The sequence below is a fragment of the Hydra vulgaris genome, chromosome 06 (genome assembly GCF_038396675.1).
Source record: "Hydra vulgaris chromosome 06, alternate assembly HydraT2T_AEP".
Taxonomy (NCBI): Eukaryota; Metazoa; Cnidaria; class Hydrozoa; order Anthoathecata; family Hydridae; genus Hydra; species Hydra vulgaris.
In genome coordinates, this window is record NC_088925.1 from 42,023,669 (window position 1) to 42,042,840 (window position 19,172).

The 19,172-nt window shown below is 28.1% G+C and overlaps 1 protein-coding gene across 1 annotated transcript in view; it reads left to right on the forward strand.

Moving 5' to 3' along the window:
- The first annotated feature begins 1,157 nt into the window (after positions 1-1,157).
- Positions 1,158-19,172, forward strand: part of LOC136081869 (SCO-spondin-like) — a 105,548-nt gene continuing 87,533 nt past the window's right edge. The window contains exons 1-2 of the mRNA XM_065800172.1: positions 1,158-1,187; positions 8,648-8,703. Coding sequence (XP_065656244.1) covers positions 8,652-8,703 — 52 coding nt within the window. The 5' untranslated portion in view covers positions 1,158-1,187; positions 8,648-8,651. The remainder of the gene's footprint in view (positions 1,188-8,647; positions 8,704-19,172) is intronic.

Here is a 19,172-nt window from a genome sequence, read left to right on the forward strand (position 1 = left end):
TTCTTTTACTACTCTTTAATTAGGTATCGTGGTTTATCCTCCTCCGGTTAATTGGCATAAAGAAGTCGCATATCAAAGCCTTCAAAGACGAGTTCAGCTCGTTAAGGAGCACAACCCGCTTCGCAGAACAAGTGTAAGTGATTTTAAAAAGAACGAAGGATATTAGAGTAAAAGTTAAAAGAATTCAAGTTAGAAAGATGGCATAGAGAATGCGGACAGATGTTGCACAAGATCTTAGATTGTGCAACTTAGGTTCATACCAACTTAATTTGAATGAACACTTGTTACTTATCAAGTTTTGCATTATTTACTTAACTCTTGCTTTTATATGCTCTTACTTTTAACTTAATGCTCTTTAGTTAGATATTTAAAACATGTATATATATATATATATATATATATATATATATATATATATATATATATATACTTTAATTTGTATATATATATATATATATATACAATGTATATATATATATATACTTTAATTTGGTTAATATTGATTTAAACTCCCAAATTTAATTAAACTATAGTCACAATAATCTTGTTTTATCAATATTAACCTAATTAAAAACCTAATTTACTAAGTCTGACAAATTTTTAATTCCCTTTGAATTCTTTATACATACCGAGAGCTTTTCTTAACTTGGATTAATGTCTGTATTTTGACGTCAAAAATACGTCGATCTTTAGTAAAAAGAAAAAAATCGAAAAAATTGACCTAAGTTTAACGTCAAAACAACGAAAAATGTTTGCTGGAACTTTGTATCAAAAAGCGTTCAAAAATATTTACGTATACTTCGAGATGGTATCGAAAACCTATACCTTTGTAAGTAATTCACTGTCGGTACATCTGCCACTTATAATTTTTAACCTAAGAGAATAATAGTCCAGATACATAAAAAAAAAATTGTAAAATTCGCTCATATGCTGTACAATTATGAATAAATACTTATAAAGTAAAATAAAATATCTTAACTTTATAAGTATTCATGAATAATTTTTTACTCCACTAATCCCACTCATTTCTTATAAGCTATTTTTAATCATTGTCTTGTTATCAACAAAAAAATCAAACTTCTAGACTTTTAATTCCTAAGGACAATCCCCTTTAATACAATTAAAACGAGTAAACTCTTTATTAGCAGAGTGTTTTTCAAAATTTTCTGCTCATGTGAACAAATAAGGTAACTTTTATTTGTTGTTTTTTAAAATTTTTATTTAAAATTCTCTATTTATATTTTCTGAGTAATTGGGTAAATTACCGAGATGTATGGTTTAAGGATATTTTTATTCCCAGGCTCCAATCGCTGCAATCTTTTAAAACATCTTTCTTTGATATAAGCATAACATATTCAATTTTAATTAATGTTTTTTTTTAAAAATATATAAGTTACTAAACCTAAAATATAATAAAAGTTTGTCGCAATCCATTATATTTCAAATATTTTACATATGATAAGAAGTAACCAAATACGTATATGTCTTTATGTAAAAGATAATATCTAAAAGGTTTAGGGTCTAGAGTATACATTTATTTTTTCGGTGAACATTTCTTGCAATTAAAAATTTGAAAACTTATAATAATTTTGACGTAAAAGCATAATTTTAGTTATACATTTCAAAGATTTATCTGTTATTATAAGCGTTATAAAAATGTAATTCTTTTAAAAAAGAAACGAAATATACTGACTCTTACACACCCTATTAGAAATAGTTTATTCAAAAAATACACTAGAAACAGAACTTTTAAAACGACCATGCCTTGTGCAATCTGAATTTTTAAAATTCAGATATTCTGTCGGTATCTTACAAAAGAAAGTGGGTTTAAACGGGGTCTTGAATTTTTGGTGTTTAAAAACTTTCAGAAATGGCACAAACTTGAAATTTTGTAATATTGTCTGTAATAATAATTAGGATGATCATTAATGTAAATAAGAAACAAAATTGGTCCACAATTCTTCTTTGTTTCCAGTAACTTTTGGGGTACCTTAAGGGACACGGTTAGCAAGATGAACAGATTCAGAGCCTTGTTTGCTTCATTAACATAGTCCTTTGCTTGGATAATAAACTGATGTCATTTTTAAAAATAATTTTACTGATGCGTTTTATAAAACTTTTTTTAGTTTACTTTTTTTAATTTACAAACTATAGTTTGAAACTTAGAAAGGTACACCTTTCTAAGTTTGTGTCACGCTAATTTTAATAACCTTCAAAATTACACGTTGTTGCCAAAATCAAAATAATTTAAAACCACATTTACTTTTACGAGTTTTTTTGTTTGATTGTTTGTTTGCATTATTTTTGGTTGTGTTTTGTTATATGATGCATTTACAATAATATTTGTTGTGGTTTAAACATTTAAATATTATCAAGTTCTTTACATTTGAAATGCCTTTGTAGCAATTTTTAAATTACTGCGTTAAAATTTTACTGCGCGGAAATTTTCAACTGTTCAAACTTAATTTGCAGTAAAATATAACGTTAAAATATTGCTGAGACAGGAATATTTTAACGTTATAATTTTACTGCGCTCGTTGTTATTTTACTGTCATCAAGTAAAGCGATTCTTCTTTATTGTGCGACAAAAAAAAATCAAAGAATAAATTAAATAACCTAGTAAACTATAAAACCACTTCAGTAAAGTTTTAATATAAACAAGTTTATTTAAGTTCTATTAAGTTGTGAAGAATATGCAACCTTGCGCAAATTATTATTATTATTTTTTTTATAAAAAACGACATGTAAAACAACTGATATACAAGCATCTTTTTAGCTCAGTATAAACATCATTTGATTTACAAAGTTTTTAGCGACAAAACAACATGATAATGATTGTTTTTATTTTCTAAAAGAATTTTATGAGTTGTTTGTTGGTCGAGTTTAATGGATGCTGGATATTTCACCCATGCTGGTTTTTGCCACATCATCACCTAAATATCCTGATTAGAGACTGGAACAAGGTTTTGATACCATGTGCTTAACAACAACATCACAAACACGTATATGTGGCTTGATAAAGGTGATGAAAATTGTTTTTTTCGAGCAATTTTTTTTTTGCTGTCAGAACTTGTCAGCAAAAACAAAATTGCTCGAAAAAAACAATTTCCATCACCTTTGCAAACATGTATTTTTGAAGGTACATAACTTTCTTCTCCATCAATAAGATCTGGCATTATAAATATTTTGAGTCTTTGTTCCTCAGCTATTTTTTGGTGTTTCATTAATTTGAGATTATGTTGACATTTATCCTAACCATCGCACTCAGAAATAAAATGATACACGTTTGAATTGCTTCTCTCTTCGACAAATACTTTTATATGATTTAAAAAGTATTTCTTTTTTAATGCGTTGTTCCCTTTACTGTTTCTTAATAAATATGTTGCGTTTGTCAAAATATCAAGTCTCTCATATGGATCAAGCCACAAGAAAGTCATTTTTCTGTTTTTTTTATTTTCTCTTTTAAGACTTATCAATAGTATTTTTTGACCAACAAAATTTTTTGATGATGTTGCATGCTTTCTTTCATAGTCTATTTTTTTTTTTTTTTTTGTGAACAAACGATATTTTTCATGGCTTTTTCTTCAAGTCCTCTTTTCATTCGTAACGCTTTTTGTAAAACCTCTTTATCGTATTGCAATTATCCCATTGAGTACATCTGTGTACTTTACATCAATTGGAAGACAGGGTTGTTGGTTATACATAAGGTAAAATTGTAAATACCCCATTGAATTGTCGTTAAGGAAAAAGGGTTCCATCTAAAACTGAGGGCCAATCTTAAACATTTTCATTTAAGAAGTTGATAATTGCTTTCTTAATTGTCTGGTTCTGTCTTTCCTTACAAGGTCATTAGCTTGTGGATGGTAAGCAAAGATAGGGTAGTTTTAAAAATGTATTCAGTTTTTGGTGTACATTTTTATTTTGTTTGAACTATTTTGTACCAACTACCAATAGGTTGCGCTCAGTATTTCTAATAGTCGTTTTTTATAAGATAAAAGTAAGGCAAAAATTAGCAGCTTGAAATAGTTGAGTGATTAGATTTTCCTGAAAATTTTATGGATATTTTCAAATCATTTCTTGGGAAAAACTTAAAAATTGGACACCGTAGTTCAAAGCGCTTGAAAAGTTATTGCGGTTTGAAGTTTCATAAAACGTTGCCATTTTTTAAAGTTTTCCTTAATTCGATGCAGCAACTTCATGCAGTTAAAAAAGTCGATTAAAATTAGAGAAAGTGTCGAGTTTTAAAAATTAAGGAAAAAAATCGAGTTTTTAAAATATCCGCAACATATTTTTTCCGGTTACCCAAAACTACCCCAGGGGCGTTCAATAATGCAAATTCTGTACTTTTGAGCACCAATTCTCTGATTAATGTAGGCTTACATTAGAATGTTTAAACAGTACAACTTATTTAAAACTCAATAATAGTCTATAAATCATAAAAATAACTTTAAAAATACTATGAAATCTATTAATGAATCTATAATATAAAATACTGGTTTATTCTTTACTTCAATTGTTATTCACTTCCATGTCGTCTATGCTAAAAACAAAATGCTTTATATGTTCTTGCTCAGGAATGTTTAATATCTTGTGGATGTTACACCTGTCTTTAATAAACTCTTGTTTGTGGTGTGGCCAATAAAAGGTTATATCCGTAATAACCATGAGGCTGATAAGCACATCATCATCATCAAGTATTGAGTAATTAGTATATTCCTTAATAGCTTCAACTTGTTCAGTTTTTTTAAGCAAACTTTGCTGGGTTTTTTTAACATTCTGTCAACTGAAAAGAGAAGTTGCTGTCAATTAAGGTATTCAATAGGATTTAATGATTTGACACCTTTTTTATCTTTCATTGTTCTCATTTTAAAGAAGCCCATTCATTAGTTGAAAAAGACCCTAAAACAAAAACAGATAGTGATTTATAAAATCTAGTGGTGGATAAAAAAGTAAACTATATCATCACACATTACAAGAGCATAAACTAATACTCTGTAAACCTAATAAGAAATTAAATTGTGTTTTGTTTTTTAGTAACAATTATAATAATTGTATTCTTACCAGCATTATCACTTTTTTTTATATTTGTTTCACACTTGGAACATTTTGAGTAAACTGGTTTACTATATGATCAGCCAGACATAAAGTATCTCATGTGTCCTAATCAATTTTTGTGTTATTGTGTTATATACTCTATTCTTTAATTCACGAACATCCTTTTTGTAAATAAAAGCAGTCAATATGCATTGATATATTTCTGTCCTTCTCTGAACTCAATAGGAACTATTTCTTGAGACCAATTACTAAACAAAAGCTAGTATCTTTGTTAATTTAGCTCTTAACATACTCTTTGGCTTTGTTTTGTTATACGTATCGAAAAATATGCTTCATGCAAAAATATTCTTTTGACAGAATAGTATTTAAGTTCTTCTTTCAATCACCCTATTGCCCCTCCCCTCCCTTTTATGGATTCGCTCTCGGGTAGTACCTGCGGAATGTAAATAAATATTTAAAATAAAACATGCTAATATTTAGAATAACTTATTGATATTTTAAGACTCAGTTTTGAAAACAAGACATAATAAGCTATACCTCAAATAAATCCTGATAAATATATTACTTAGAAAGTATGAACGAGTTAACTTCTTGTTTCGTTTAAATTTAAGTGCTCCTCTTTCCCTTCTTTGCATTTTGGCCAAATCAGCTGTGTAGCTAAAGAAAAAGTTAACTGTATATTTAAGAATAAAAAGATAAATAATCCAGTGCTGTTAAATTAAATAATATTACTAAATACATTTAAAAGTTTTTAGGAGTTATTCTTTTGAACAATTTAGCAGTGGTGGTATTGCGGATAAAACATGTACTTTTTGGCTGAATATGTTTGAGTGTTTTTATAAGATGTATGGAGCAGTATCAAATTATCTAGAATAACTGATATTGGCTACGTTGAGTCTTCCGAAATCTCCTAAAATTGGCCTCTTTGTCCTGGTACTTTTTCAGAACAGATGTTTTTGAAGATATCTACAGCTTCATTGAATTTACTTTTATGGTAGGTAATTGTAAAGTTGATGCCTCATTGATATGTGCTTTTCTAATATGCCATTTTACAGGGTTTAAATCTGGAGTGCTTCTTACTCAGAATTCATTAACATTTTTTGAAGAAAAAGAGCTTTCCAGAGACAATAAATTTGTGTAAATGGAATTGGTCTCTACTCGGTCTCTGTGAAATCTGCCCAGCTGACCAGATACTGGAAAACATTAATTAATAATTTCACACTGGTTTCTTGTTGCTTTTTGGATATCCTTTTGTCTATCTCTACCCTTACTTGTCGGAGGAGCTTTATAACACGTATTGCTTGGTACATACCAGTATCTGTCATACTTTTGTTTAAGAAAAGCACATATAACTTATTCATTACTTAGTTCTAAATGTATTCACGACTCATTTACATGTTTTTCGGTAAAATCATTGATAACTACTTGTGTTAAGTTTTTTTAAAAATTCAGTTAGTCTTGATCTTAAATGCTCCCCATAAGAAGCTTAAGAAAATAAAGAGCATTTTGTATAACCATAATTAATAATAATTATGGTTATACAAAATGCTAATAATTATAATAATTAATAATAATTGCTAGGCATTTTAATACCAATTAATTAAAAATATTTATGAGTTTATAGAAATTATATATATATAATATATATAATTTCTATAAACTCATATAAATTGTATTAAATATATGTATAATATTAAATTATATATAATATTAAAAATATATTAGAGAAATAATTTTACAAATATTATAATAATTTGTACATTAATAAAAAAAATAGAGTAATCATTTTTATTTTTTAAATGTATTTAACAATTTAATTAAAATCATATACCTTTTCATAGCTAAAATAAGTAAGATATTTGAATTCAGGGTTCACAAATAAATAAATATCATATATTAAACAACTACCAAAGAACAACCAAAATTGGAAAACTCTATTTAATAAATACCTACCAATTCTAAGAGTTTTTTTTTTGTGCGTCATTTTGAATTAAAGATATCTTCATTTAAGCAAAACCACCCAATCAAGTCTTTTAATTTATTGAAAGTATATAGGTGTTTAGAACATTTTCAAAAAACTATAAGTCAATAGCTCGTTTGCACATTGACCATTTGCTTCTCCGAGTTAGCACAAACTTTATCGTTTTTAAAGCAGGCGAGGTTTTGAGACATGATTTTTAGACTAATATTGAGTTTAAAATAAATTTGACTGGTTTTTCAGTAACAAAAAAAAACAGATTTTTTTTGTTAAAAAATTTTAACTCTCTAGTATAAGCTTAAATTAACCACAGACTTGGTGCTCAAAAGTACAGAATTTGCGTTTTTGAACACCCCTGGGGTAGTTTTGGGTAACCGGAAAAAGTATGTTGCAGATATTTTAAAAACTCAATTTTTTCCTTAATGTTTAAAACTTGATATTACTAGTGTTATCAAAAACTCAGCCCGATCTCTCATTTCAAACAACTTTTTTAACTGCATGAAGTTGTTATATCGAAATATGGAAAACTTTTTATGAAAAAAAAAAGTCAATGTTTTATGAAACTTCAAACCGCAATATGGTGTCAAACTTTTAGATTTTTCTTTTAAAATGATTTAAAGATATTCCTTAAATTTTCAAGAAAACTCAATAACTCAACTGTTTCAACTTACCTCATTCTTTTAAAAAAAAGATTCCTCCGAACACTTGCCGTTACTTTTCCATCGTATAATAATTGTTTCATAATATTGAGACAATGGTTTTAACATAAAAATTACTGGCTGATACGATGTACTCTTAAACTATTATTTTTAATATCAAAGTTTTTTTTTATTATAATATTTTTACTTTTTATTATAAAAAGCTTGATTTTGGAAATACTAGTGTTTCCAATATAAAAATTATTATTAAAAGTTTTGAAAATAAAAAAATTTTCAAAACAAAAGTTTTTCAAAACAAAATTATTTTTTGCTCCTTAATTAAACTTGCTGTAATATCTATTGTACACTTAACTGTACTATAGATTTTATAGCAAGTTTAATTAGAGAGCAAAAAATCATTTTGTTGTAAAAATCTTTTGTTTTGAAAATCTTATTATTGTTAAAAGTAAAAACTTTTAACAACAAATGTTTTGGTAATATTTATTACCAAAATAAAGAAAATATAAATATAAAGCGATTTAATTCTATGAATCAAGTTCATTTTTAAAGTCGTCCATTAATTATGTTAATTATTAATAAACAACCTCTTTACCTTTTTTTATCTAAACAATTAGTCAAGAATTTTTACCAATGATTGTTTAAAATTAGCTGGGCTAATCAGAGGTTGGGGTAATGCAAACTAAATAGTTTGCATTATTACTTAGTTAATAATCCAAACTAATTATTAACTCAGTAATAATCCAAACTATTTAGTTTGCATTATTACTGAGTTAATCTGTCATTATTGCATACATTGATGTACTACATTTGAAGCACCAAGAAATTCATAGATTATATCTGCATTATACAAAAATATCATTGATATCGCAATTGTTTTTTATGTTTTTGTGTTTTTGTATAAAATATTTTTTTAGTGTTTTATTGATACAATAAGTTTTTTAATGATTAAAAAAAGTGATATGAAGTACGCAGTTGGCATCTTGTTTGTTTACTTGGTTGTGTTTGTAGAAGGTAAGCATTTTTCATACATTGGTTTGAAATATAAATTTTTTTTTTTTTTTGCACAATAACAACTCGTTTATCTTAATACAATTTTTACTTTCCAAAAGTCAAAAAAATGAATCGTATCTCGAATAGATTACTGTAATTTACAATTAAGATTTTTCTGTAAAACTTCAAATAAAGCAGTTTATAGCAAACTAATAGACGTATCCCGCATTCCAATGACGTAATGATGTAATGACTTCAGGCAATGATAAAGCGTAAACATTAGAATATTGTAGTTTTAATTATTTCAAATTAACATGAGTGATTTTGCCTGTTGTACATTAAATAAAGGAGGAGGAAGTGGAGCTTATTGCTGTATTCCACAATGCAAAAGTTCATTTTGCGATTTTCAAAAAAAAAAAGTCAGGAATTGGATTTTTTAAAATACCCAAGAATACTGCTCGTCGAAATAAGTGGGCAAAAATTATTTCTCAATTTAGAAGAAAAGGTGGTAATGATAATTTTGTTATGAAGGACACGACTCTAGTATGCGAGCTTCATTATAAAAATAAAGAAATTCAATTTTTATCTAATATTGGCAGAAAAACTTTAAAAAAAGAAGCAATTCCATCTATTTTTGAATTTAAAAAACAAGTTGATGTACAAAAACGATGTTCGCCTAAAAAAAGAAAATTTATCGAAAACTTTAATATTAAAAACGTTTCTAGAAATGAAGACAATTTTACAACTAACGATAGAGAACTACTAATTGATTTTGAGATTGGGAAAGTTTGCTTATGTTGTGTTGAACTTCAAAACAAAATTGATCTACTGGAAAAAGAAAAACACGAGTTGAAATCTCAAATAAGCATTTTAAAATCTAAAAATAAAAAAATAAAAATCGACTGAATCAATATAAAAGTAAATATATACTTAGTTATGAAAATATGTCAACAGACAAAAAACTGTTTCAAAAATATACTGGCATTGAACATAAACAGTATATTAATTTGTACAACTTTTTAAATCCAGGAAAAAATGGTAAAAATGTTAAATACCACAACTCAGGATTATCTGAAAATTTGCACAGGTTAGGTAATCAGGCAAAAACTGGTCCAAAAACAAAATTAAACACAGAAAATCAGTTATTTATGTTTTTAGTGTGGCTAAAAAATGGATTTACCATTTTGCACACATCTTAGTTATTTAAAATTTCAAAATCAACAGCATCTCGTTATTTAATAAATGGACAAACTTACTATATTTTTCTTTGGGAAGTGTACCTATTTGGCCTTTACGTTAACAAGTTAATAAGTTTATGCCAGAAAGCTTTAAGATAACATTTCTATCAACAAGATGCATTATTGATTGTACTGAACTATTTTGTCAGAAACCTTTATCACTGAGACACCAGAGTTCTTTATTCTCTAGTTATAAACATCATGTAACTTACAAAGGTTTGTTAGGTATTTCTCCTTCATGAGCTATAACTTTTATAAGTCAACTTTATGATGGAGCTATTTCTGACAAAGAAATTGTTGTAAGATCAGGTTTCCTTAATAAGGAACTAAAATGATTCAGTTATGGCTGATCGTGGGTTTACCATTTCATACCATTTAAACACAATCAATGTTAAATTAAATATACCATCTTTTTTAAATGGACAACTACAGCTAAGTAAAGAAGATGCTACAGAAATTCCTTTGGTGTTTCATGGTTCAATTAACCAACTATGGACAGTAACTTGTCTTTTATGTAACTTTTTGCCATCACTTATCAAAAATCAAAAGTAAAAACATTTATTTACATATAGAGGATAATATACTTTCTTTGGTATTTACATTATTGTCCAATACTTGTGGTAAAAAATAGTTAATGTAAAAATTATTTAACTTTGTAATTAATTAAAAAAGAACTGATGGTCGAAAGGTGTTCTTATAATAGCAATTCCTTTAAATGTGTACACAACAAAGTCACAAAACTGGGAATTACTTAACCCCATAGCCATTTGTATTTGTGTATAATAACTAGTATAATGATCTTTTTTTAAATAAGGTTGTCCATTGTCTAGTCTAATATAAAAATCATTGTCAATCAAACATTGGGAAATTGACAAGTGCTTTTTCATTCTAGGATATTTAATTTCAATTAAACCATAATAATATTTAGCCTCTTTATCATATACAAGACCATCCGGACTCGCAGATAACCAAAATAAATTAGGTTGTATTACAATTCCAGTTGTCCTAACTGAAATATTGCGATTTAATCTATTTTTCAAAACATCAATATATTTCTCTCGTGCATGCGGCTCATAAGCAAGCCCGTGGTCTAAAGACTCTTGAATAAATTTAGGCAAGTCAAATTTTTATGAGTTATTAGTTAACTGTTGAGCAAGAGTTTCAAATTTTCTTTTGCGTATATAAATTTTATGAGAAATACTTGAAGTTAAGCTATGTTTTCTTAGATTAAACCACAGCTGATTTTTATTTTGTGTAACTGTATCAGCTTCATACTTTCTGCTTTGTTCAGAAGATACTTTTATTGATTACAAAAAGTCTTTATGTTTCTCCTTAAGCTCCCAATTGCAAGGTATATAGCAATGATTTTTATTACAAAAGCCAAGAGGTAAAGGAGGTAGGGTATCAGACACATTAAAAGAAATGGCTTTAAGTTTTTCAATATTAGTGATAAGTTCAAAACTCTTATTTTTCTGAAGTTGATAAGATAAAGGAGAACCAATTGGAAAATTTCCAAATGATGTTTTAGTAAAACTAAAAATGCCAGGTACACAATTAACAATACCAATATCTTTATTGAAAAAAGCAACATTTGATTTTAGATTGTAAATATTTCCTTTTAAAGTTTCTTTTTTACATTTTATTCGCCTTGGATCATATAAAGTAGGCTTAATGCCACGTCTAAATTCAAATTTTTGAACATTTGTAAACATAACAGGATTTTTAATTGTTTTAGTTTTATGACCTGGAATGCCCCACTGCCTTGATTTACTTGTACAAGCAATCTCTTCAGGTACATACTCAAGTAAATTTAAAGAATATTCTGCAAGTTCAAATAATATAGCCATCACGTGATTACAATAACCACTATTTCCAGCAGGGCATGAGCAATATGCTTTTCTAACAGAGCTAGTCAATCTGCTAATATAAACTTTTAAATCACGAACTTCATTTTTCATGCTTGCTTTGCATTTTGCTTTTACTATGATACACGTTAGGTTATATGAAGTGTAAATACTATCGGATGATATATATCGTTCAGATTTAAATCTTTTACCTCTTTCAAATGTTTTTTTTTATTGCAATACTTTTGTTTTTAGCTTTTTTTTTTCTGTAGTTTTCTATTTCTTTAATAGTGAATAGTGGCAAGTATTTTAAACTTTTACACCATGCTAAAGTTTCATCTGCAGATTTAAAGTTAGGTAAAATATTTAAATTTCTATTTATTTCTAAAACAATTGGTATTTCAGTTAAATAATTTTGTAAATCTACCAGAACATGCTCTACTTGAGAGTTCATTTTTTTAACAATTATTTCAATATTTACGTTTTATCATTGCCTGATGTTATTACATCATTACGTCATTGGAATGCGGGATATGTCTATTGTCGAAAATAATTTGGTGTTGCTAATTTTTTGGCATTAATAATATAGATACCGGAAGTAAATGAAACATAAAATCATTTTTGGATTGTTTTTAAAATTGCATTGAAAAAATATAGCTCGGATGCAATGTTCTACAGCTTGGTTGAGACATTCTTAAAGTTCTTGATGCCGTTAGACCTTTGATTAAATTTCTTCTGCAAACTTTTTTGCGTCAAAAAGACTTGCAAAATATGTTGCTGCATTTATATTTTTTTTGTTGGCATTTGTCAAGTTTGTTTTTAAACTGATTTAAGCTATGAGAATTTACTATTTCTACCGGTAGTTTATTCCATGCGATTGCTGCTCGATTAAGGAGATAATTTGTCTGCAAGCACATCTAGTAAATTCGGCTCGGTATCAAAAGTTGTGTCTTGGTCTCTAAATCTGATTTCTTTTGTATATTTATTTTCTCTAAAAAACCGTATCCATGTAAATTTAAATTTATACTATCTGTTTTATTGATGCTTTTAACTGATGGCTGGTAAACTTCAATTCAGATAAAACTCAATTTTATTCAGCCAATCGTTATCCTAATAATTTAGATCTTCCTATATTTATGAACGGTATTGTACTCGATGAGTCATCCACTCTTCATCTTTTAGGATTAACTCTTTCTTCCGATCTTTCTTGGAAACCATATATCAAATCTGTTGCAAAATTAGCATCTGCTAAGGTTGCATCTCTTTATCGAGCTCAACACTTTGTTAATCCAGATTCTATTCTCTATCTCTGTTAATATCAAATCCGGTCTTGTATGGAACACTGTTGCCATATCTAGGGTGGATATTCTAATGATGCCTTTTCTTTTTTAGAAAAGGTGCAAAAACGCATTGTAAACATAGTTGGACCTGCTCTTTCAGCCAACCTCCAACCATTATCACATTGTCGTAATATTGCTTCGCTTCCTCTTTTCTTCAAATACTATAATGGACACTGCTTTAAAGAGCTAGCGTCTCTTGTGCCATCTGCTAAAATTCATTCTCGTGTTACTTGTCATTCAATCAAGTCTCATCCTTTTTCTGTGACTGTTCCTAAATGCTCCAAAAACTCTTATTCGTCTGTTTTTTTTCCTCGAATATTAGTTCTTTGGAATTCGCTTCCTTCATCTTGCTTTTCTGATTCATATAATTTGCAATCTTTTAAGTCGTCTGTCAATCGTAATCTTGCTCCACGATTTTCATCTTTACTCTTCCAGTAATTTCCAAATCTAATAGTGGTTGCCTTGTTAGAAGCAAAGACGTACAAAAAAAGAAGGAAATAACTTAGTTGCTCGTCTCTCTATTCTTTCCAATATAGATATACCTCCTTTAAAGTGAAAAACACATACAGCGATACCGTATTCAAGATGTAGACGGACAAGTGTAGTAAAAAGAACTTTTAACATATGTTTATCTGTATAAGTAAATGTGTGCTTTGTCATATTAAGTGCTCGATTAGCTTTTAGACGTAGAGTTAGTTGCGTGGTGTTTCCATAAAAGATTTGCGAAGAAATTATTACTTAAATCTTTTTTACATGTAGGTTTTACAGATTTTATAGTGTCAAATGCTTTGGCAAAGTCGGGGTAAATGATATCAGCTGGTTTATTATTTTCCATGAAAGTTGATAGAAGATTGATTGTCTCTAACAAACTTGCCATACATAATTTTTTGGCAAGAATCCATACTGTTGCATATTAATCAGAATATTCGTTTTTAAGTGGTCCAAAATTTTTTTGCATCTAATTGAATCAATTATCTTCAGAAAATTGACATCAGGAAAATAGATCTATAGTTTTCTGGAATAAGTTTATTAATTTTTTTTAAGATAGGAGTGATTTTGCTTCTTTCAAATGACTTGGTACTTTGCTGGAAGCTGAGAGTTTTTCAAATAATGGTAAAAATGGAAATGCTGGTGACGTCGAGCATTCTTTAAGAACTCTAGGATGAACCTGGAAAACATTAGAAAAGTTGGGGTATTCACGTGTTGAGTTACATATTCAATTGTATTAACAAATAAGTCAATATACACTTCTGTTTCTCCACAATATTTTTTTGAAAGTTAAAGTCTCTTATTACAAGTACACAATGGTTATTTTGTAAATTCATCTAATTTATTTTTTGCAGCGCGACTAGACTCTATATCAGTATTGCTGTTCGGGGTTCCGTAAATGCATCCAATTAATTTTTTTTATACAGATACAGATACTTTATTGAACATATTCAATAGAAAAATTATAACCTTTTTGTTATCATTTTTTGATTTATTATGTAGTTATTAATTTTCACTTTTTTAATTCAATACCATTTTGGACATTTGTTATGATTTTTAATTTCAACTTTTAACAAACGCACAACTCTCTTTCAAAATCAGCAAACAAGGTTTGCCTATTCTGAGCCTGTATAATAGTCCATCCCGTTTTAACCCTCATGAATAAATTTTAATTTATGGAGTTGCATAAAATGTTCCAAGGTTATTTTTTCTTAATGAAAGTTTATTATTTTTAATTTTGTGTGACTATTTATTCTCGCACCTTTCTTTTAAGTTTTAACTTTTTTACATTTTTTGAGTTTTTAAGGGTATTTGTAAATTATTGGCGCAAATAGAAATTTACAAATCATTAACTATATAATTACGTCATTGTAAAGGAGGGAAGGTATTTTTTACCTATACTGATTGTGCGCATTTTTATTACTATTATATTTGTTAACCGGTGGTATTTTAAAAATGCCCAAATTCGTTTTAAAATTAAAAAAAAACATTATTTTCAAACACAATAACCTAGAGCCCCTATTCACAGCAATTAAAAATTTGTCTTTTAATCTCAGAAAGTTCAATCACTGGGTGTTTAAATGGGGTTTGTGAAAGGTTAGCTAAGTTTTTTTTAAACCTCGTGCGTAAAGAACTTAATATAGCCGAAGCCGTAAATAAAACTGTTAAGATGAAGAATAAACTATAAATCTCTAAATTAGAGCTCGGGTGGTACTAATGCAAACAAGACAATGCTGTTGCAATTTTATAACTAGTATGCTAAGGGCATTTACTTAGAAAAGCAGGCTTAATCGTTGCTCAAAATTTGCAGAAACCCGATAGACCATAAAAGGTAAAGAGATAGTTAAGTAAAAATAAAATTAAATAGTAAAGTAAAGATTAAATAACTTTAAAGTACTGACAAGTTAGATTTATTTATACTCACAAATTAGCTTAATATTTTCACATTCCATTTTTAAATTATAACCTTACACATTTTACACATCTTATATTTTTATCGTAAATAATTATATATTATGTTTATATTGTAACAAACATAAAAAATATAAATATAACAAAATAATTACTTATTATAATAATAAATATTGAATTTTATATAAAGAAATTAGATGCCGCAATCTTAGTTTTACATTTTGCATAGCAAAAGTAAGTTTTAAAATCTTTATTCTATTTAAACTTGCATAATACATAAAATTTCAAAAAATAAAAACGTTTACACTATAATTATTACAACATAGCATTTACAAAGAATGATAACAGCAACAACGATATATCTGAAACCAACGTATATAACGCGATGTATGCCAATTATTTCTTTATGCCAAATAATGTTTTAAAAAGATTTGTGGCTATGAAAATAGCCGGGTTTTTTTTTACCAGTCGCAAATAAAGATGACTTTTTTTGTTCTGTTTTTATTTTTAGTAATTTGTATTTTTTTAAACTTTATATTTTTAAATTTTTTTAAAATATATTTTATATTTATTTCAATTTTATTTAAAAGTTAATCTACGATTAATAGTAGCAAACTTATCAATGACTTTTTTTATATCTATAACTATCTCTGTATGAATATTCATTAATGCTAAACCATTTAGGCGGTCCTGAAACATGGTGCTTCGCATGTAATTTTTTAGGCGCCGAAGCGAAGAAAATGACTGCTCACACTCCCATGAAGTTAATGGAAAGGTAGCAAGTAACTTTAGACAAACTTTTATGTTTTCAAAACCAGGAAAATTTATTGCTTTTAAAGTCTCAGAAATATTAGAAGGGATATCTCTTTTAAAATTTAACCATTTGACAAAGCAAGCGGATTCGGTAAATCTGTTCCATAAAAGTCACTGAAAGATATGATGGAGTCTTTCCAACTGGTGTCACGAGAACATTGCACTACTGAAATCATTTTTCTAGGAACTAGCACAAGTGCTTTATAACATTTTAAGGTAGTATCATCAAACCTTGTGTCTAGTTCAACACTGAGATGGTCTAACAAAGGAATCGTGATAACAAACTTAAAATAATCAGAAATAGATTCAGAAGGTGTATTATTTCTGTTTTTGGAAATAAAGGAAGTTCTTGGCTTTGTTTCGGCTACATTAATATTTTGTGCAATTTTTAAAGCCTGTTCATAACACATTTGATGGTGCTGATCAACTACATTTCTAAGTGAAGATACAACATCTTTCAACGCCTGAATAAGATTTAAACCATCATAAATATCATTACTCTTTAACTGCAACATTCGCGTTATGGGAAGAGTTAAGTCAAACACATTTCTTGTTATGCACATAGCAACAATAAAATCAAAACATGTAATTAGTTTCAGAAGAGACGATGCACTTGAAGATGTTGAGTGATTAAAACTCTTACTGTCATTTAAAGACATCTCTTCAAGACAAGAGACCAAAGGAATAAAAAGTTCTTGAAAAGTGTCTAATCCATTTACTTTTTCCACCCAACGTGTCCTGCAAACATCTTTTAACTTTTTTTTAACAGCCGATGGAACAGTACTTTCGATATGCTCCTCTAACTTTTGTTGTCTCGTAGGTGAAAGATTAAAAAAATATGATACTTCTTTAACATGTGTCAGAAGATTCTTAACATATTGTACATTGACACAAATAGCTAAATTTAGCCTTTGGCTATAGCAATGAACAAATGAAGCTTTTTCATTTAGATTTAAAATGTGAGAGGACAATCCTTTGGTATGACCAGCCATTGCTCCAGCACTATCATATGACTGTCCTCAGCAATTCATGATATCTAAAGAAAAATCTGAAATACCTTTTAACAAAATATCAAATAATCCTTCACCAGTAACACCATTTGTGCAATGTAAAAAACTGATAAATTCTTCTCTTATATTAAACTTCGAATCAACAAATCGTATAACTAATGATAGTTGTTCTTTATTTGAACTTTCAGAAGCTTTATCAGCAATAATAGAAAAATATTTAGAATTTTTAATTTCTGCTATTATTGTGTCAGTAATAACTTCTCCACAACACCTTACTAACTGATTTTGTGATGTCTTAGATACATAAGATGCATTTCGTTGATGATATTTAAGATGATCTTCAAGAACTTTATCACCAGCTTTAACACGAAAATGTAACAATTCAATAAAATTACCTACAGTATGATTAGAAAACTCACCATTATTTACGAGGTCATAGAGATGATTCGGAGGATGAAACTCCAAATCATCTCTATGGCCTCGTAAAGAAAGACCAAGACGTCCACAGAGAATAATTGTTTCAATAATAGGTTGTAATAACTGTCGGTTTTTAGAAATCTGTGATTGAACTATTTTTTGAGATGTAATATCTATTGATTCTGTTTTACAAGACCAAATGGACAACATTGAAAATAAAACTTCAGCAGTTTTTACATGCAAGCTTTTATTTCTGCAGACAGACCTATCATTGGTTTTGCCAAATGCATGTATCTGAAAGTAACGAGAAGCTTCATTCCAGCGATCAAAAGGCTTACTAAATAATCTTTCGACTAAACTACATTCAGATGGAAAATTGCACCCAAAAAGTACACATGGCGAACAGAAGGATCCGTCAAATATTTTCGAATATGTGAGCCATGGAAATTTTTCCATCCACATAAATTGAAAACTTCGCCCATTCAGATTTTTAGGAAAAGAATATGTTTTACAAGGTACAAAAACAGATTTAACTAAATGTTGAAGTTCAGAATTACTTAAGTTTTTTGCAACATTTGAATAACTAGTATAGTTAGAAACCAAATAACCAATATCATAATTATTGGACGGTAAAGAAAATGATTCACAACATGTAATTTTACTAAATTTTGATAATGATAATGGTGGTTGAGTAGAGACTTCCATTGGTTTCCTTTTTATATTATCCAATAAAAGACTACTATCTTGATGTTTTGCCTCGAAATAAAATTTTATTTTAGTCTGCGACATTTTGGTGCTTTCATTTGAAATTTTTCGTTTTAAGTTTTCTTTTATTATCACAGGGGTATAATGGTTGTGTTGAAAAGGAGCAGAAAAATCATATAAAACACCTTCATAACAAAAAAGGAGATAAAAAGACTCAATATTGTTTAAAGAGGTTATACGAGGTACAATAGTAGAGCTGAATTAAGTTTTAAACTTATGCAGACCAAAATCTGGATATAAACATTCTATTTTCTTATTGCAAACACTTGATAATGCAAGAATACAAAGGAAAGAAGACCAGTTTCCATTGTTACAATTATTAATAGCTTCTTCTTGAACTAAATCTATACTTTTTTTTCCTGAATCCAAAGAATTTAGTGATACTGATAAAGGAAAAATGTTATCAAAGCATAGAAAAGAGCTAGTATTATTAACAAAAGCATTATGAAAAGTTGGATGATTAGAATAAAATTCGGCATTTAAGAATAATTCAATTGAGGTCTGTAATCTTAAATCATTAGCCATACAGTTATTTCCAGTTAGACACAAAGAGATAGAACTGTACAAACAGTTTCCAGTTGATTGAGACCTGAGATATACATAAAATATAATAATTAATGCATTTATATGAAAAATTTATAAATATTTTTAACTAGCTAGCAG